This window comes from Enhydra lutris, unplaced genomic scaffold, assembly GCF_002288905.1.
Source record: "Enhydra lutris kenyoni isolate GAN:26980312 unplaced genomic scaffold, ASM228890v2 scaffoldscaffold3, whole genome shotgun sequence".
Taxonomy (NCBI): Eukaryota; Metazoa; Chordata; class Mammalia; order Carnivora; family Mustelidae; genus Enhydra; species Enhydra lutris.
In genome coordinates, this window is record NW_019154087.1 from 30,085,530 (window position 1) to 30,107,111 (window position 21,582).

The 21,582-nt window shown below is 36.7% G+C and overlaps 1 protein-coding gene across 3 annotated transcripts in view; it reads right to left on the reverse strand.

Annotated features, from left to right (window-relative positions):
• Positions 1-21,582, reverse strand: part of LOC111155888 (microsomal triglyceride transfer protein) — a 56,325-nt gene that overhangs the window by 12,196 nt on the left and 22,547 nt on the right. For all 3 annotated transcript variants that reach the window (XM_022516355.1, XM_022516346.1, XM_022516363.1), the window contains 9 exons: positions 18,895-19,002; positions 17,601-17,717; positions 17,150-17,289; positions 15,074-15,224; positions 12,797-12,954; positions 8,741-8,909; positions 7,806-7,913; positions 2,221-2,433; positions 499-710 (listed from right to left, as the gene is read on the reverse strand). In XM_022516355.1, coding sequence (XP_022372063.1) covers positions 499-710; positions 2,221-2,433; positions 7,806-7,913; positions 8,741-8,909; positions 12,797-12,954; positions 15,074-15,224; positions 17,150-17,289; positions 17,601-17,717; positions 18,895-19,002 — 1,376 coding nt within the window. The remainder of the gene's footprint in view (positions 1-498; positions 711-2,220; positions 2,434-7,805; positions 7,914-8,740; positions 8,910-12,796; positions 12,955-15,073; positions 15,225-17,149; positions 17,290-17,600; positions 17,718-18,894; positions 19,003-21,582) is intronic.

The following is a 21,582-nucleotide window of genomic DNA, read 5'->3' on the forward strand; positions in this document are numbered from 1 at the left end:
CTCCTCCCCATACCTTGCATAGTCCCAAAACATGAGCCATGCCTGAGGCTTTTAACTTAAGTAGTAGATTCATTGATCTGTGATGGATGAAGCTTCAATGTTAGATCACCAACATTTGGAAAGTTAACATGAGAAACCACTTGGTGAGAACATATATCACTTTGTTGCACTATTAATAAAAATAGGCCTATCAAAAATGTAGTTGGGTTTTAAAACATTACAAATGTTTGGCAATATATATTTACCAGATTGAACAGGAGACCTAAATAGAATCATAGAGGTTTCAAATCATAGTGCCAAAGTAAAGTTGTTTTATCTGGCCTGCTAAATAGTTCTCAGAGGAAATTTGGCAAATTCTGGTTTTATATAACATAACCTAGCATAATGACCACACCATTATTATTAGCCACATGTGTACTACACCAATGTACAAATAGGCTTGAACAAATAAAATAAGTTGGCTTAAATAAACAGGGAGACAGACGCACTCCATCATACCTTGCAGGCATTTCAAAACGTAGGATGTCTTGAACAACAGCGAGCATGTATTTATTCATTTCTTTGGGAAGCTCCCCAATAGAGAGCAGAATGTTTTTTACTTCCATGTAGGATGGGTTGTTGTTTAAAATGATAGTGGCTGCAGTAGTGCGTACAGTCTTTTCATGAACTTTACGATTCTGGTGGTATATCCTGTTCAAAGTCTTCTTCACCTGTTCAAAGATGTTCAAATTCAGTGCATATCTAGATTTTTGAAGTTGATATTGTGATAGGAAGAGTTAGTGCTCTTAAAAATAGTCATGTGCTCTTTTATTTCCCAGGGTTCTTTGTGATTAGGTTGGGACCATAGTTCTAGCCAATGGACCATGAACAGAATTGCTGTGGGTGACTTCTGGACTGAGATAATTAAGAGCTTCTGTGTCTTCTCTGTCTCTTTTTACTACTATTGTAGTAAGCTCCGGGCCACATTTCCCCTTACCTTCGTTAGGCATGGCATGAATGAGAACCTTTTTGTAAGCTGAGATTTTTGAAGCCCATTTGTTATTGCAGCATATCATGCCATTACTTAATATCGATTTTTAAAGATGGTAGTGGGGAGCAATGGCTCTACTAACTGATATTTCCTTACAATGAAGTCCCTCAGGATCTTTCCTTATCCTTTTTTAAATAATTAATAAACTTCATTTTTTAGGTCACATTTAGGTTCACAACAAAACCAAGCTGGAAGTACAGAAAGTTCCTCTATACCCCTTGCTTCCGGTCTCCCCCTGCCCAGTACACAAGCAACCTCTCCTTCCATTAGCATCCTGCTCCACGGTCGTACATTTCTTACAGTTCACAGACTTATACTGACACATCATTGTCACCCAAAGTCCACAAGTTACATTAGGGAACCCTTTTCTTAACAAAACATTAACACCAAAAAAAATCTGCCAAAATGATGGCATTCTGTGGCAATAAATAAGGGCAACAAATGATTTTGTTCATTATCAGCATTGCCTAAAAATATGGGATATGACCAGGGGAGGTTTTATACTAGGCATTTATAAATAGTTATTTCAATTCGACCTCTCTCTGCTTTTTTCAATCTCCCTGAAATACTGGCCTTGTTCTCAAGCATAGAGGAGTTAAACAACTCACCTGAGCACAAACAACTGGGAAAAAATAGCCAGAATGTATAGGTCTGTCTGTCTCAAAAGCCCATGATGCTGGCTGTCATGCTTTGCAGCCTACCAACTTTGACCCAAAAGTGGTAGGAAGGTGCTCAGCAGCAAACTGGAAATATCATTCTCAGCAGGCAGCCCATCTTGAGATTTAAAAACTTTTCTGTTCTAACCCAAGTTTAATTTAGACAGCTTCCTGAAAATGCAGCAATAGGAACCAACACAGGAATTCTTAAGCCAGGATATTTCAGTGTTGAAACATTTAACAGCATCTTAAAACTTACGGAAGTAAAGGTATTTCTGGAAAGAATTTGTTTCTTAAAATAAGAGGATGTGCTTCAATATTTATGCTTTAGGATACAGGACATTATCTATTCAAAATGTAAGGCTGCATCAGAATAGCCTTAAATTCAATTTATGAGTTATTTCTAAACAGGAAAGAGAGATCGTTAGTTTGCGGGGGAAAAGAGACTGACTTCAGAGAACTTTGCATTTGACTCAAGTTTAGACAGGCTTCTTTTCCTTCTGTGAATGTTGCGAATACTCTCAGGGAATTTACCTCATCAGTTATGAAACGGACATCGTATCTCTGGAGCGTGGTGGTGGCAAGGTGGCTGATGGGCCCTTCCCCTGACTCTGCGTATTTCAGAAGGAGTGGGATGCCTTCCGGGAGCAGTGCATTCTTCAGAGACAGGAGGTACATCATTGTGTCCTCTTTTTTCTCTGCTCTTTCAAGTCCTCCCAGGATTAACTTCTTGGCTTCTACCACTGCCTAAAAAAATCACATACCACCTCAGACATACGTATAATCATATATTAAATAAGGCTTGGACAAGACTGGCTTCACTCTTGGGTCCAAGAAAACAACCCAAAGTGTTAGAAAGTTTTGCACTGGTTGGCTGACCAAGACACACAATGAAAATGGACAAGTATACTTGATGAAGGTGTTGTGTTTTTTTAAAAAATGCATACGCTGAAATATTCTTATGAACGAATGGGTACAATAATTGATATATCTACTTGTGAACACATTCTGAATGTATAAGTCATTTTTAAGATTCCTTTGTGATTGGTTAGTCATAAAATTGCCTGTTCATTGAATTTCTAAAGCAGCAATTAGATGTCACCTAAGTGATGCCACGTACATTTTCTTAAGTGACAATTTGGTGAAAGTACTGAACTTGACCGTAAGGTCTCATTCTAAATGTTTAAAAAGTGCTCATTTCCACTTGAATCCAAATTTGATTAATGCTACCATACAGTTCAAAAAATATTTCTCGAATGCCTTCTATGTAGCAAACATGTTTTTTGAAAAGCTAAGGTACTTTTCTGGCCCAGGGGAATAAAAAGAATTGAGAATAAGTTAATAATTTAATGGAAAAGCAAATTACAAATGGAGACACCTAGATTCTGGTCTTTGCCATTACATATGTTTTAGGGGATTCAGTTTCATCTTTAAAGATTCTTAGGGTCTAATCCATCCATAGGGTTTGCAAATTCTGAAATTAGGCAGCAGGTACACAGACACACACACATAAAATAGGGGAGAGAGAAAAAGAGTGGGAGATAGGGGTGGGGAAAGATATAAAAGGTTCCCAAATAGAAGGAAAGATACTAAATTTCATGTGTAATCAGAGAATTGTTATTTCTCAACTATCAGATTGATTAAAAATTCAAAGGTTTGATAACATACTTTCCTATTGAGGCTATGGGGAAATAGGCATTCTCTTGCATTAATGGTAAAAGCATAAAATGGTACAATTCCTAAGGAAGATAATTGGCAAAAGCTAACATATCTGCATTTTGTTCCAGCAACCCTAGCCAACAATAAGAAAAAAATCTCCAACAATAAGAAAAAATGCCTACATGCATTTTCATGCAAGATCATTCATCTCAGAATGATTTTTAATCACAAAATAGTAGAAACCATCTCAGGACCATATGCAGGAGATTCTGAATACACTGGTCCATAGACATAGTGGAATACTAGGCAGTTATGAAAAAGAATGAGAAAGATCTCTGAGGACAAGTATGGCATAATTTCCAGGGTATACTGCTAAGTGGAAAGAATAAGTTACAAAAGAGTATATATAGAATGCTGTATTTTGTGAAAGAAAAAAAAGGAAAATGTGTGTGTACATCTGCTTACTGTTGCAAAAAGAAACACAAGAAGGAGAAACCAAAAACTAATGACAACAGGTACATGGAGGAGGCAGGCGAGAAAGGGTGAAAGGGCTAGGAAAGGGAACGGGACCCCTTTGAGAATGTTTTTAAAACACAGTTTTGACTTTTGAACCATGTTAATATTTCACATATACAAGAAATAAAATTAAGTCAACAGGGATGGAAGATTGCCAAAATTGAATTCAAACAGAAACAAACAAACAGAAGTATATATCAAATATAATTAATTAATTAAACAGAAGAGAATAACAAAGACTTGATGCAAGAGACTTAGAATTTAGAACTCTGACGGTACACATTTAGTGAGCTACATCCTAAAAACAAAAGAGCTGTGATGAAGTCTTAAACTTTATTTAGTTTGACTTTTGTAGCAATACTGGTGTAGCAATTCCAAAACTATTTTGTGTGTGTTTTAGGTTTGAGCAAATGAATCTTAATATATTGATGTTCTTGAACACCAAAGTTCTCTCTGTAGGAGAAGGAAGATAAGCGTATGGAATGGAAGGAGAGAAAGAAGCTTGTTGCATTGGACTGGAATTAAAGATAGCAGTATGAACTCACCAACTAATAAGTATATATATGTACTTTGTCCATCGTAAGGGCCTACATGCAACAGTATTCACGTAGTAAGAACTAAAAGCATGTAGGGGTCAAATGCCAGATGTCTGCAACGCACTCTCACATAGTTGAATCAAAATAGAAATAAATTGAGATAAAACAATGAGATAATGGAAATATGCAAGATGTTAAAAACTGGCAAATCTAGGTGAAGGAAACACAGATGTTCATGGAATTATGCTATTCTTCTTATTCTATCCTTTTCTGTAGGTTTGAATCTTTTCAAATACACATTTAAGGAAAAATGAAATTACGATGCAAGGAGGTCAAGACATAACAAAAACTAATAAGAAAAAGAAATAGGGGACTTTGTACTCAGTGAGTAAACTTGTCTAGCTGTCACTCCGACTGCCATGAGGTAGGCAAGAAATTTCATGCTAGTAAATGCTCAAAAACTTTAGCACTCGATAGGATGGCAGGTACCTTTTGGGCAGTCAGAGCATTGTATGCCCAGTAAATACCTTAAATTTTTGCTGAGAATACATAATTTTCTTTCTATTCATATGTCTTCAAACTAAGCTATAGGTAGATGAATATTCCACAGCAGAACATTGAAACACAAAAGTGAACATTTACAACAATTCCATCTGGTGGTTAATTATCTTCAAAGATGCATTTTTTAAAAAGTTGCCCCAAGATATTAACAAAATTGAATGACAGTGAAAGGGGATAGTCTTAAGCTCCCTACAAGATAACTTTAAAGATGTGATGAGAACTTGGCTATCCTGTTTTCAGCCAAACTTTACATTTAATCCTTTGTTCAGTTTCCTTCTTATTCTACATTCTACTCTCTCCCAAGGTTGCAGCCACTCTGTTCCTGGCCCTAACTCCTCTTCTGGGCTACAGGTGGCTATGGCCATCTGTCTTTTGGACAATTCAACTTGGTGACCCAGAAGATTTCAAAATTAACATGGTGAAAACAAATTCATAGCTCTACCCACCTCCCAGTCCCAAACTATGTTCTATAAACCGTACTAGTACCACACCTAGTACCCTACCCTGGAACCTTACTAGTCACCCAGCATCTTACCTCTCTCACACTCCCCACATCCCATCAGTCACTGAGTACTATTAAATCTACCTCCCAACTGACTCTTGAATCTCTCCTTCTCTCACCTTACTGCCACTGTGTGAACTTTACTACTTCTTATCTTGTTGTTGCAAATATTTCTAATCAGATCTCGATGGCTCTAATCCAGTCAACAGCTGGTCCCTGCACTCTGAATCTTTCTAAATAAGAAAAAAAAAATCTGAGCATCTCATTCACCTGTCTAAAAACACACCATTCTCCCCTCTCTCTGCGGAGTGATGGCCGGACTCGTTAGCCTCTCATTAATAAAGATCCAACTTATTTTCTCTCTTCCCTTCTTGCCTGTAGCTCTGCTCTCACCTATCTGCCCCACTAATATGAATACTTTGTGCTCCAGCTCCACAGAATTTCTCACTGTTCTCAGGCATACCCGACTCATTTTGACTTCGGGCCTTTTCATGCATTGTTATATTTCTCCTAGAATGTTCTTCGTTCCATACTATCATGACTTTACCTAAAAAGCTCTTCTAGACAAAGCTCAAATACTACTATTTTGGCGAAACCCTCCCCAGCACCCCCAAAAAGAAGAGTTTGCTATATATTCTGTATTCTCAGAGTACATTGTTTATATTTCAATATTATTTTTTTGTTTCTATTTGATAAAAGGACTGGGAGTTCTCTGAGGATGGTAGAATATTCTATGTATCTTTATATTAAGTGACTAATAGTAATAAACACAGAGTAGATGCTTATTAAATTCTGCTGAATGGATGTTTCATATATGAATTCTGTCTTTAGTCAAGATATTTGATATATGATTACTGAAGTAAATCAGCTATTCAAATAATTATAGAAACTGAAAAAATATCTAAGAGGTCATAGTTCTTTGATGTCATAGAAGTAATACAAATTTGGTCTCTGCCAGAACTCAACAGGTTGATGTTCAAAGATTTTCAATGCCATTTCTTTTTTTAGTAATCTTTCTCGTACTTAATTTATATTCTAGTTTAGGTTGCCTCTTTTGGCACTATTTCAAGAATGTTCTCCCTATTATTTTTAAGAGCAAGCACTCAGCAAGGAAAATAATATAGTGGTGTCTTTTTTGAGAGAGAAGAAAAATGCTGACTAGAAGCTGACTGTATAATAAATGTGGACCAAAAAAAGATTTTTTATATATTCAGCATCTTTAATCTATTTGCATTATAGAAAGATAGGCTGCTTTGGATATTAATCCATTTGGATTTTCTATATCTAGTTATGCTTACAAAGTAAGGTTTTGGTTTTCTATGAGAAAGATGTTAAAATTAATAGTCCACTCAGACAAATGGAGAAGCTTTGAGCAAATGAAATTAAAAACAAAATGTAAAATTCTGGATAATTAGAAGTAACTAAATTCCCTCCATCAAAACTCAAAACTGCACACCACACTTATTATAAAGCTCTCCTCAGGGCACCACAGTCAGTCAGTTAAGGATCTGACTCTTTGTTTCTGCTCAGGTCATGATCTCAGGATTGTGAGATCGAGCCCTGCATAGGGCTCCATGCTCAGTATGGAGTCTGCTTGGGATTCTCTCCCCCTCTCCCTTTGCCATTTCTGCTCGTACTCTCCTTCCCTCTCTAAAATAAATAAATAAACCTTTAAAAAGAAAAGTTCTCGTCAGGCGCCTGGGTGGCTCAGTGGGTTAAGCCTCTGCCTTCGGCTCAGGTCATGATCTCAGGGTCCTGGGATGGAGCCCCGCATCAGGCTCTCTACTCGGCAGGGAGCCTGCTCCCCACTCTCTCTCTACCTGCCTCTTTGCCTACTTGTGATCTCTCTCTCTCTTTCTCTCTGTCAAATAAATAAATAAAATCTTTTAAAAAAAAGAAAAGAAAAGAAAACTTCTCCTCTAGGAGATAGCCCTGGAGTCTAATATGTTTCTGAGGAAAAGGACTATACCATCCATGCCACTGAAAGCCACATATGTAGTGGGCACTCAATAAACATATATTGGTGAGGGAGTAATAGACTATTCACTCTTTAGGAAGTATTTGTTGAACATTATCTATGCATCAGCTATTATTTTAAGCAAGTGGTATTAATAAGACAAAGATCCATTTTTGCATGGAGCTTACATTTCAGTGAGAGACAGAAATAAGCAATAAATGTCATGAATAAATGAACTGTAAAGTATGCTAGATGACAATAACTGCTACGAAATAGAGAAAGTGGAGTAGGGTAAGGGAGATTAGGAGTGCCGGTGATAGGCAGCCCAGTGAGTACGACATAGAAAGATATGGAACTGCACAACACATGAGACTGGATTTGCACTTACTTTGAGTTTGCAGCCTTCATTCTGACACAGCTTCCTGACGAGGGCCCCAGCGATGATCATAACAGTTTCTCTGATGTCATTGCTTCCAAAGGAACCTTTGAACTTACTCTATTAGCCAGAGTAATTAGTAAACAGAGGTAAAATAGGTTATCAAAACATTCAAGCATTTCCATGGGACATTTTTAGAAACATTTTTTTCAAGAAGCAAAGTAACCAATGTCTAAGGAAAATGTTTTATGTTCCTTGATAGCAAATTCAAAATTTTGATTTGGTAACACATACAAATTCACTTTCTAACTTTGAATTGAAGAGTTAATAGAATCTCTTCTCTCCAGGTCTTCTTAACATGAGTCTATGAACTCCCGAGGGGTTTATGGCCTGTGTTCACTGCGTCAGTGAACCAAAAAAATAGTCTTTAAAATTTTGCATATGGGTGAAGAGGAGCTTCATGGCTTTTATCAGGTCCTCAAATGGTCCCATTTTCCAAAAAGATTATGAATTATTCCATTAGATTGTAAGTGGATAAGTGCACATTTTGTTTTTAAATCTTGGACCCAAGAGAAGTCTAGCTTTTGTTTCCAATACAATTTTTTTGTATTGGAAGAATTGTATCTCTTCAACGTATTGTGTATTAAATGCCAAGAAGGATTTTAAAGTCAAAACAGATCTTTTAAAATCAATTTCTGAAGCATAACCAAGAATCATCTCCTCTGAAATTTTGTTCTATGTCATATTATATAAGTGAATATAATCTTTTAATTTCCTTATAATACAGTTTATGTTATTTTAAAGGAATTGCAAAGAAGACACTATGTGAAACAGTTTACTACAGTTAATGGATTAATGGATAGAAAATAATCCAATCATTGCCTAGATTCCTAATGAACTTTTTAGTAGCTGAGAGCCTTTATTTTCCCAGTGTTCACTTGACTTACAATGAGGGCTCTCAGGAGTTCTTCATCGGGATGGGAGGCAAATCCACAGGCATAGAGAAACCTCTCCTGGAGGATAATACTACTGTCACTTTTGAAATCCAAAAAGTCCAAAATAGCATCTAATGAGTCTGAAGTCTGAGCAGAGGTGACAGCGTCCACCAGTTGAGGCCTACAAAAAAAGGAGAGTCATGGATATCAATATTTAGTGTGCTTAAGGAATTATTTAAATCTCTACCAGTCACAGCCTCTCCATTGATTTGAGTTTCCTAAAGAAGTGAAATTTTTTAATATAAACAAAAAATGATGGGGTCCGTGGGTGGCTCAGTGGGTTAAGTCTCTGCCTTCAGCTTAAGTCATGATCCCAGGGTTCTGGGATTGAGCCCCATCAGGCTCTCTGCTGAGCAGGGAGCCTGCTTCCCCCTCTCTCTCTGCCTGCTGTTCTGCCTACTTGTGACCTCTCTGTGTCAAATAAATAAATAAAATCTTTTAAAAAAATAAACAAAAAATGAATAACTTCCTCAAAAATACCCCCCCATTTTATTTTAAACCTTTCCTTTAACGACTCTCTAATTCAATGTAAACTCAGAATATAGAAACTAATTTTATTGTAATAGCCTAAACCAAACATAATTTGGAAATTTATATGTCAAAATAATACATACAAAATTATAAATTAGGTTCAAATCCCTTTCTCTATGAGTAATACATCAGAGTTATTGATCTCAAACATTGATTCTCTTTTGTCTAATTAGCTTTGCAAATGTACACATTTCTCAAATGCCTAGTTTAACTCAGGCAGTATTATTTAAAGAAAAGATGGGAAATCCTTTTAATTTTAATTTATATCTGAGGGAGAAGATGTTGCTTATTTTTTCTAAAAATAAAAAATACCATGGTATAGTTACCATGTTCGTGTTCAATATTCAGCCATAATGGCTATGTGTGGACAGAGTAGAACTCCTACAGGCAAGTTCTAATTACATACACCGGTTGTCAGGAATCTGGTTGAGTCTGGACGCTAGAATTTCTGAAACTATTTGTCATACTGATGAATATATTACGAATGTAAGTTTGTTCCACATTGTATAAACACACCATACATGTGTTTAGTGCTTTATACTTAAAAAAAAAAAAAAAGAAAAAGAAACACTTGCACTTTATCATTTTGTTCCTATCAAAAACCTAGTAGTGAATGAAGGAGAGACTGAGAGAGAATACTTATTAGGTGCCTATTACACAAGTACTGCACCAGAAATTTTAGGTGTACAACTTCTCTTTTGCTTTCATTTCTTTGTCTATAAAACAGGGCTAAAAATAGTGGTCACCTTAGAACTGTTGGGAGGATTAGATTACATAATCTATGTAGAGCACTTAAAACACTTGATAAATATATGCTGTTAATAATACAATTATTTCATTTAACCCATGAGACATCTCTGTCAGTTTAGTGCTAATATTCCCCCTTACATATGAGGAAACAGACTCAGAGATGTTAATAGCCCCTAGCTGTTAAGTGTATAGTTGGGGTTGGAACTCAGGTTTTTCTGACTCTGGAATCCATGATCTGTTAAATACATTAGTGTTTCCCAAAGTGTTGTTTGTTTGTTTTTTTTTTTCCATGTGATTCTATTCCTATGAAATTCTGTAAGGAAAGGGATTTTCAAGATTATTTAAGTTTAGAAAATGTTTAAGTAAACTTATATGTAATAATTTACAATTGAAGATGTTGAAAATTTCTGCAGCCAAGAGAATTATTTAATTTGGTTTCACCCAGTATTTGTCCAACTCGGTTGCTCACAGAATTATTTCCTCTTGGCATACTTGGTAATATTCTGCAAATTAACAAGGTACACACAATGGACACTTTGAGAAATGTTATATTCCACCACCCTGTCTTCCATTATGCTATAATAAATAGAAGGAATCATTCTCTGTATTATACAGACATTAGAAGTGAGGATTGGAGAGGCTAAAAGTAAACAATTTGCTCAAAGATTGTACGCTGTTGGAGGTCAAAATTAAAAACCAGGTCTCCCAAAATTAAAAACTTGCCTGGGTGGCTCAGTCAGTTAGGTGTTGACTCTTGATTTCTGCTCAGGTCATGATCTCAGGGTCCTGGGAATGCACCCCTGTGGGGCTCTCTGCCCATTAGGGAGTCTGATTGAGACTCTCTCCTTCTGCTCCTCCCCCTGCCCACTCTCTCTCTCTCTCTCAAATAAATAAACATTAAAAAAAAAAAAAAAAAAACTAAACTAAACTAGGTGTTCTGATTTTAGTTCATCCTAGTATCCTTTCTATTACACTACGTTACCTGTGGGTTCATATTATATAGTACAATATTACATAAATATGAGTATCCCCTGCTTTTCCAAAGTTTGTGTTAGGCCATTTTGCTTTTACAAAAGACCTATGTTAGTACCTGTTTTTGGTAACCAAAAGAAATCTGAAGAGGATTTTTGATTTTAAAAAAAAAGGTTAAAAATAAAATAGCCTTCAACATGTTTTGTAGCAAGCCCATTATAGAGGCAGTGTGCCCCCTGAACAGCAAGTATGGTCACGAACCAATCCCCTTCCCTGGGACCTACACTGAGCATCTCAGCATCAAGCCACCATAGCTTAGAACTGTGTCTATAAGCCTCTGGGCTATATCTCCATTGTGTATCCATTTGCAAGATGTGTTCTAAGGTATCAGAAAAACCTAAGAGAGATTATTTTTTTCGGTCTGAAAATGCTCAAAAATTTTCCATGTAAATTAATGGTAATTCTATGCTTAACACCATTTTGGGTTACAAAAGGTTTAATAGGAAGTCTTCACTTTTGGGTAGCAGAAGATACCTGTAATCTGATTTAGAAGCTACATCATGAAATTATTGAAATAATTGCTATCTTAAGGTTTTTAGGGTACAAATAGGGTTAAAGTTTAATTCAATCTCCATTCTAAACTAATAACAATTTTTTTAACTTTTCATGTCAGTATCTTTGCCTTTCCTATAAAGATAAATCACCCTACAAATATATTTTAAAGTTCTATGATTAAAACAGGAGTCTGAGAATCTCTGATTTTGTGTATTTTTCAACTTCTGGTTTAAATATTTATTTTTTGAAGAGAGTAACCAACTCCAGTTAGTCATATGGAATTCCTATCAATTTAAAAAATGTCCTTGAGGCAAGTAAAAACAAATAGAATCAAGAATGAACAACTTCTTGAAAAAAAATCTCAATTCTCTTCTTGGGAGAACTGAGTTTTTTGAACTCAGTGACAACAGCTACTGGTACTGTGTGTGTGTGTGTGTGTGTGTGTGTGTAAGTTGGCCAATTTCCATTTTTTATTATGTTAATGGCTATTTTTGACTGTCAGATTAATTGAGCCACTTTCTGTATCATTAGGGTAATTAGTACCATACAGCTGAATTTGTATGTACAAATTCTATGTTACAGACAAAAACCACTTGCATTTACAAAGTAAATCTGAGAATTAAGTCAACTCTCTTTATTATGCATGTCAATGAATCACACTTGCAGCAAACATTCAAATAATGCACAGATTTCTTTTTTGTAGATCCTTTTGACTATTTCCCTAGTTCTCAATTTTTCTATATAAAAAATGGCTTTGATGGGTATGATCTTTAATAAAATCACATTTTTCAATTGAAAAGTCATACTCTTTTTCTGTTTTTATAATCAACTCCAGAATCTTTTCAAATGTAAATTAAGAGGTCCACACACAGGGAGGCAGCACATGCATACTGGGGTCAAGATGAAGCCCTGCCCTCCCTTATCTATGTACCAATTTAGACCTGATTTAAACTCATAAACACTCAAAAAATGTTCATTCTGACTCACTACCAAAACTTTGTTCTCATATATTTCTGGCCAAGTGATTGTTAAATTATTGTATTGTGGCATAATAACTCTTTGATGAAAATGCAAAAACAACACAATAATTGATTTGGAAGCTGGGCAATTGGTTAAAAGGGGTTTTTCTTGCTTAAGAAGAACCCAATAACCCAGAAATGCTTTTCTACAGACAACCCCGCACCAGATTCAGGAACTTACAATACTTCCTTGCTTTCAGCCTTGAGGATCTGGAGGATCTCTTCTCTTCTTGCCGTCCGGAGATGCTGAATAAAGGCCAGGAAGCTTCTGACAGCCTCAGCCTTGGAGAGGTTGTCAGGCTGCAGGTGTTTTCTGGTCGACTGCCAGTGCTCTGCCAGCTGCAAAGAAACCAGGCTGCAGGCTCATACCCCGTTCGGGATTCTGAACATCCGCATTGTCAAGGGATGCTCTCCCCAGAAAGAAAGCTTACCTTGTAACTAACAAGCAAAAGAAGCTTTTTGTGTCTTACCTCCATATCCCTGATTACCACCTGCCCCTCTCACATTCCTGTGACTCTCAGAGACAAATCTAGAGGCCTCCTGGATCCCTGTACGATTCCTCTGCAAGAGGACCATTTTTGTCTGTTAGTACCTAGCTCCAAAGAACCGAGGCTTCCAGGACTATAAGGTCATTCATTACACCAAGGGAATTAGACCCAAGGCCAGGCTTTGACGACCATCCTGCAATTGTGCAGAATTTTCTTTAAGGGCAGGAGATGTTGGAAGGGGGGAAAACATAAAACTGCTGAATAACTGTGTCAGGTTTCTTATGTACTGGGACCTCACTGAAAATTAATCTTAGTAATAACTTGAGCTCCCTATTCTATCTCTTTATTTTATTGTTTTTATGAAATGCAATGTTTAACTATACTAAGGTCTGAAGGGTTCATTATTTGCATGTTAAGTAGAGTAGTATTTAGATGAAAGTAATTCTAATACTATTGTTATTCTATTATGATTTTAACAATAGCAAATAATTCTAATTACTGATATTCTGGCTTTGAAATATGCTAAATAATTGATTTTTCATAGTTTGCCACTTTTCCCCTCATTGTAAAAAATGTGTTTAGTCCTATTAGTGACCTCCAGCTCTCTAATTCTGGGGTAGTCAGCATTCTACTAATATTTAAATTATTCACTCCTAATAAGCAATAGACACATATTTTCTCCTTTTCAAATCCTTTTTGATTATCTAATCTTAAGAGGGTATTCCAAAGCAAAATTCCAACTATTCTTAGCTAAAGACCTACTGGGTCATTTCTGAGGGCAGAGAGCATACTAGTGTGAATTCAGATTTTTTTTCTTAAAAGGGTTGCAATGGTGACAATGTGCTGAAATTGCAACAGCAATTCCTCAAAGACAAAAACCTTTCCTACAATAATGAAGAAGTAATTATCAAATCTAAAAATGACTTATAATTTTTAATAACCATGGGGAGAGAAATGAATAGTTCACAGCATTAAAAAAGATGATTGGTTTCATCAGTCACTTTCCTAAATAATTTCCACCTTCATATGACACATTATAAAATTTACTCTGGAACATTAACTTATATATGGAAGAAAAACAAACAAAAAATGAGATTTAAGAATGATGATTCTTATTTTTTGTTTTTTCCTTAGTTCAATTTTGATAAATTTGAGAAATTAGCAATGACTTAGTGTCTTATACTTGAAGCAAATTATGATATTAGTTCTTGATAATTCTACTTCTCTGCCAATAATATCCAAGGGAATGGCATTTTCTGGTAGCTACCAACAGAGCATGAAGCCAAGGGTTTGTTCTCCTGACAAGAGGCTAAGTATTAGGAAATGCTGGACCCTAACGTCCTATATATGGCCACCATCACAACTGAATCATGCAATAAATGAAATTTCTCTTTGTTGGACTTAAAATGTTATAATGACCTACGCTTTGCCTTGGAGATGTGCTATCTCATTTCTGTCTATAATGGTAAGGGAGTTGGGGCGTGGTAAAGAAAATTTTCCTAATTTAGCAGAGAGCTCAGTATCCTTTTTTAGTCCTCATATCAATACTCAGAACACTGAGCTCAGTAAAATATTTCACCTGAGGACTTACTGCTACTCAGTGGTAGAACTTTCAGGATTCAGATTCTTGTCCATGCCTTCACACTACATGCTTTCCCCGAATTTCATTAGGCCCTTTACCCCCCAACTGCATTCTAGGTATTATTATTCAGAAGCTGCCCTTAAGTCATAACATTTTTGATTTGAAATGAGTGGACGATAATTATTAGTTAATTATTGTTGGATTACACATCATCTCGGGTGCATACTGTTAAATGCTAGTACCATTAGAATTCAGTGGTGGCTGGTAGCTCTTCATAAGCTTTCTTCAAAGAATTAACTGAAGCTTCCATTGGAGACAAAAGGAAAATTGAATTTTAAGCCATGATTATTCCCCTATCTGACCACCCCACAAAGTTGTTCACACTTACAGAAGGGCATCCTTTACACTCGCTCTGAAAGTTCTGTCCCACGATGGGAAGGGCTCTGTACTCTGAATCAACAGCTTTAATTATGGTTGCAACCTGCTTTCCGGGCATCAGTCTTGGGCCTGCTTCAGTGGTCTTCAGCTCTAATTTCTGCCTGCACAACCAAGGAAGAGAAATATCACATTAGAAGCTTTCTTTTGAGTGAACAAGCTACCGATTGCCATTCTTTTGGCAAACCAGATACAAATTTCTTCACACTATGTGAGTCCGTGTCTTTCAAACTGCAGAAACCTCGAGATAATTATGAAATCTTCCTGGAACAACAATTTTACTCAAGGGCTTCAAAATCTCGGTCTGGATTTAAGAGAACACAGGGAAGAAAACTTGCTCGGATGCTGAAGAAGATACGTGCTGTCACTTCTTTTAAATTTAGCCCTGCTTTCTGAAAATATCATCCATACAACCATTTATTAACTAAGATAATTAGGAAATCGTATTTACTGAAAATGATTTCCATGATATTTTTTGCCTGAAATGCTTTCTCCCATCAAGATGTAGACTCTGGGGGCTCCTGGGTGGCTCAGTGGGTTAAAGCCTCGCCTTCAGCTCAGGTCATGATCTCCGGGTCCTGGGATCGAGCCCCATGTCGGGCTCTCTGCTCAGCGGGGAGTCTGCTTCCTCCTCTCTCTCTGCCTGCCTCTCTGCCTACTTGAGATCTCTGTCTGTCAAATAAATAAAATCTTAAAAAAAAAAAAAAAAAAAGGACGTAGACTCTGCATGCCTATCCTTGATCCTGGGCAGGACTCTGTGATTTCCCCCAACTAAGAGGAGGACAGTGGAAGGAAACTATATGACTTCTAAGGCTAAATCTTAAAAAGGAAATTCAGCCTTCATCTGGAATGCCAGCAGCACATGTCCCTCTGGAGACTTGAGCTGCCATGTACAAAGTGTGACTCCCTGAAGCTGCCATTTTGAGAGGCCACGTGTTGATAAAGAGAAATGCTTGGGGAAACCATAATAGTTTCAGTCTTCCCAGTCCAGATAGCAAATAGGTGAGGGAGCAACCTTTGAACCAGCTCTGGTCAGTGACTGCCACTGCAGAATAGAGGCCAAACAAGGCATGCCTCACTGAGCCAAGGCAAGACCCAGAATTCCAAGAGAGAATAATAAAATGACGGTTGCTTTTTGCACCACTAAATTGGGAGTGGTTTGTTGTAGGGCAATGGAAACATGATAGACCTGATAAGTAATTTAAAATATCTATTTTATACAAAAATACATGAAAAGAATATGGTGCAAAGCAAAATGCAAAATTCTATCCAGATAAGACTTCAAAAGAATTTTCAAGCATTTATGGTGTGGAGCACTTTTCCCAAGACTTTGAATCCACTGCACTCTGATATTAGAGCTACTTGAGAGAAAGCATTTGACAAGTGATGGCATAAGATAGAATATATTTAATGTTAGGAAATCTTCTAAATTAAAATCTGAAAATAACAAATACTCTTAGATTTGAAAATTCTAGTCCTTAAGCCCCTGAGAACTTCTGACCAGAGAAATTTTCTCACACTGAAATAATGGGCTTGAATACAGTATTATAAATCAAAAATACAAAAATCCTGTCATATCACTTTACGATGGAATTTTTATGTATTTCTTAACAACAACAACAAAAAGCTCAAAGAGAGAACATGCAAATGCCACCACTTTTTAACCTTACCATTGGAAAGATCTGACAGAGAAATTAGAATATAAACTAGAACGAATCAAGTAGTTTGCCTTTTTAAAATGTATTTCAATTCAATAAATTATTGATACAATTTTAAATGAAATTCTATTAAAAAACAGTATTTAATGTATGCCCTATATTATTGTAGATGACATGAAAACTAATGATGAATAAGATATAATCACAGTTCTCAAGAAGCTAACAGTCAAAATAAGAAAACTCTCTTTATATAATAAATACATATATAAAACATTCATACATTCAACATTTCTAACATGTATATTTAAAAGCCAAATATAATAATATATCAAAGAATAAGAAAGAGAATTTAAATTTCCTCATTATCTTACTTTGATACTATATTGCCTGCGATGGTCTGTAGAAAATTCATCCGAAAAGCATGTGTCTCTTCTGCGAACACAGCTATAACAAAGCTGTCTTCTATCTTATAGGTAGTAACAGATGTGGCTTTTGAAGTGACACCCAAGACCTAAATAAATAAATATGTAAGTAAATAAATATTTGTAGTTGCAACAATCAGCTTTTTATCTCTGAATCAAGTCAAATAGCAAACTCTCTTCTAATTTTCAAAAGAGCTTCCTCTTAATACCTTTCCTTCACCACCCAAACTTGTAACATATGAAAATAAACCTTTTCATTTGGTATGTGTGAAACAATACCCTAAACTAAAAATTATAAATGTTCCCCAATTATTTGTTACCTTATTCTTCTATTATTTTAAATTAATCTCTATAAAATGTAATTATTTGGATGCCTTAAAGAGCGTCATATCGGTCATACCTGATTTGAGGTTGTAAATCCAGATCTCTCTATTTTGCATGAATCCAAGGCCTTAATTTTGGTCACTTTGTCCTGATGAGCCTGGTATGTCACCTTACAATCCCCAGAGATATCTACCTAAAAAAAAAAGTAAAAATACATCTTTAAGGATTTTCACATGGACCACTTAAATTCCAGTGGGAAGCGGCCCGAAAACTGGGGTTCCTGATATTGTGATGGGGAGCTGCTTTTTTGTCCAGGCTGACAAGGCCAAAGGACAGGAAGAATTCAGTGTTTCCTGAAGCGTGTGGATTCTTTTTCATCCTCTTTTGTTGGGTCTTACGAGCCCCAGTAATAATAAAGGATTTCCTACTTCTCTTTAACATCTAGGAAGAATTGGACAAATGACCTGGTCATAATCAAAACCTCTGGTAAGTGGATAATTACGTGGGAAAGGGATCTGACTTTTAATGCTGTATCTAGATGTGAGTATGGGTGTGCACTCGCTCTTTGACTAGCTGAATATAATTAGAAATCCTTAAAAACTTGTGGGATTAATTCAACTCATTATAAGTCACGTTAACAATTTGAGTGTAGGCAAATGTATGTCTGTACAGACTGTTTAGCTTCTCTGTCCCTTCCCTTGGGTCTCAACTAGCACCACACGTGGCTTTTATTCTAGTAAACTACCCAATATTCCCTTGGCCCAGCCCTGCCAATTAGATTTTTTTCACCCATTCCTGGGTTGGCTGAATTCAGAACAGGTAACTCAGACTCAGCCCTGCCTTTGGCCCAAAGTGTGATACTGGGAGAGACACTTAACTTCTCTAGTTTAACCCCAGTTTCTTCATCCATAAAATGAAGGGGATTGGAATAGACCCTGGTCCCCCAAACTGACAATGCATCCAAACTCTCTGAGAAAACTGTTATAATACAGATGCTCAGGTCCTCCCTGATCTATTGAATCAGAATCTCTGCAGGGAATCCATATCTTAAATAAGGTCCCCATGGGATAGTGATGTACAGTGATGCCACTGAAATGCTCCCCAATGTTTTCTGCACCTCTGCCATTTAGTCATTCTGTAAGTCTCCTTAGTATAATAGATTCGAATTTCCTTCACCCTGTATTTGGGTACAAATTGGGATAAATGGCAATCTGTTTCACATGTAAATGAGACTTAACCACCCTAGTCACCCTTTCTGAGCATTACCACAGTAGTAAATTTTTACTGAATTTCTTAAAATAGAAATCCATATAGGCAACTTCTGTAACTATTGACAAATAATATACAGGATCCTTAATATTAGTAAGTACCTCGTTGGTGGTTCCAGAGCTTAACTGCATCTGAAATAGGCTAGCCAGTCCTCTCTTGAGATTCTCTATAGCCACCGGTTCATTTGGATATGAGTAGAACTCTTTGACCTGGGGTGGGGGCGGGGAGACAAACATATATGAAGCAAAAATGCATCATTTATCAATTTGGTTAAATAATTAGTGGGAAAGATCAGATTTTCACCCTTATCAATCTGGAAGACAGAGATCTGTTACTCCAAAGCTGGGGATTTCTTTTTTTGTAAAAAGATGTTATTTAAGTTTCTACGAAGCTAGACCATGAAAATATAAAACTTTGGGAGGCAGATAATTAAGGCTCTGAACATGATGGGCACAGCATAGGGAAGGAAAAAGTGCACTGATTTAGACTGAGATTTCTGTGAAAGCAAGAAGGATGCCCAAGGAAGAGAAATCAGGAATATTTTCTTTGGACATACCAATATGTTCCCTACCTGCAACACTGCTTGAAACAAAAATGAACCAACGTTTAAAACAAAGAAATCAGTTCTGGGAAGATAATATCAATTAACATACTTGATACTCATAAGCTAGCACAACCTCTAAGGGCTATGACAAGGGCCTACACACGGCCATAAGGTCCATGGACAAAATTCCACGGGAGTGATTTTCTCTGGCCCTCCAGAGCATTCATGTAGACCCTGGATATAAGGAGATAGAGATGGTGGGAGGATTTGAGGTTGAGATTGCTACCATTGCATGCCCTGACACAGGCACTGCTTTGAGTCCTTCAGAAGGCAGGAGATGAGGTTGAAATGAGGAGGATGACTGTGATTTGTCTGTAATAGTCAATGGCTTAGCTTTGTTTTATCCTTGACATTTATAGGCCCAGGGGTGATAATAATGTCTCATACCATTTTGGTAATTTAGGTTATGTTTAAGAAACAAGAATAAAAATACAGAGAATATTCTGGAAGGTCTGTCACTCTTCACCCTGTATTAACTCCAAACACCTCACACAATTTATAAGTAGAGCATGGATATGGCTTCCTTGTAAAAATCCTCAAGTTCTATGGTAATTATAGCTGAGCATTCCTACTGGAAATATCCTGAATGCCTTCCTATTCTCTTTAAAACCAACCATGATTTCTCAAGTAAAACAGAAAACTCAGTAATTACATAACGAATTCAATTAATACTAATTGAACAATTCAACTATATGAAAACTCTCTCACACCTTAGAAGAGAATATTCGGCCTGACTTAGCCAAACAAGTGCCTCAAATCTCTATTTTTATTTTCTACATATACTCTGCCTAGCGACAAATTTACTAGGTAGTTTATCCAGCAATCAATTTTAGTCATTATACTGAACGAACTTATAAATGTTGGAATTGTGTTTGTTCAGGTTAAAAAGGAACTGGAATGGTGACCTCAGTGTCTGAAAATACATGGTATCATATTCTCAAACAAATCACTGGCAATTTCTCAGTTCCAAAGCTGAGTTTCTGATGTTCTATTTTGTAAACTGGGTCTTCCTTCCTTTTCAGAATTACAGTGTAACTTCCTTTTCAAATTTCTGGAAGTATATCTCCAGATATCATGATTATTAAAGGTTCATAAGTGGATCGCTTAAACCCAGACACAGCCAGAAGGACTCACATAGTGGCAATACACATAGCCTACAACCTGTTATTTTTGTGGCTTGAGTCTTAAGTACTTCAGAAAGGAAAGAGGAGCCATTAAATGGTGAAAACACTTGTATGGTCATCAGTATCCTCACTTTCCTTCCAGCCTATAAAATGTGCCTGAAGTATTTATATGAAGTTTTACTTAAAATTTCAGGCAACCTAGTTCTCTGATTTAATCTTTGGACTACAGAAAAGATTAAATGCTCTTTTATCAATGGCCCATGCCTACGGATCAAGCTTTGATCTTGACTGCTAGATCTCTAAAAAAATGGTATTAACAACTTTGTCCCCCCTAACAGATTGAACAAGATAAATTGGAAGACAAAAAGAGTTTTTTTTTCATTCTTCTATTAATATTTATTGTTTCCCTAAAACTAGAAAAGTGGACAAATTTGTTTTTCCTCACTTGTATGGCTGCTATCTTTAGGGCTTAAATACTGTTCTTTTAGTGCAGACCAAAGAGAATCAAAGCTCTGGTATCCATACTAGCTAAACACCAAACTGTTAGAATTGAGTAGGCTCTCAAAAATTAAAAAAAATAGTAAGTCAGGGCGCGCCTGGGTGGCTCAGTGGGTTAAAGCCTCTGCCTTTGGCTCGGGTCATGATCCCAGGGTCCTGGGATTGAGTCCTGCATCGGGCTCTCTGCTCGGTGGGGAGCCTGCTTCCCTCTCTCTCTCTCTCTGTCTGCCTCTCTGCTTACTTGTGATCTCTGTCTGTCAAATAAATAAATAAAATCTTAAAAAAAAAATAGTAAGTCAAAACTTTGCAGTTCAATCCATTTGGCTGTCACAGCAATAATCTTAAATTCATTATTTTGCAACAGGAACCAAGTAAGCTTTATTACATTCAGGCCATAAAGCTGATTTTCTTCATTCGGTTCTGAAATGAGCTCTGAACATCTGAGAGCACAGGACTCTTATCTAAATTCACAGTACCCGGGACGCCTGGGTGGCTCAGTTGGTTAAGCAGCTGCCTTCGGCTCAGGTCATGATCCCGGCGTCCTGGGATTGAGTCCCACATCG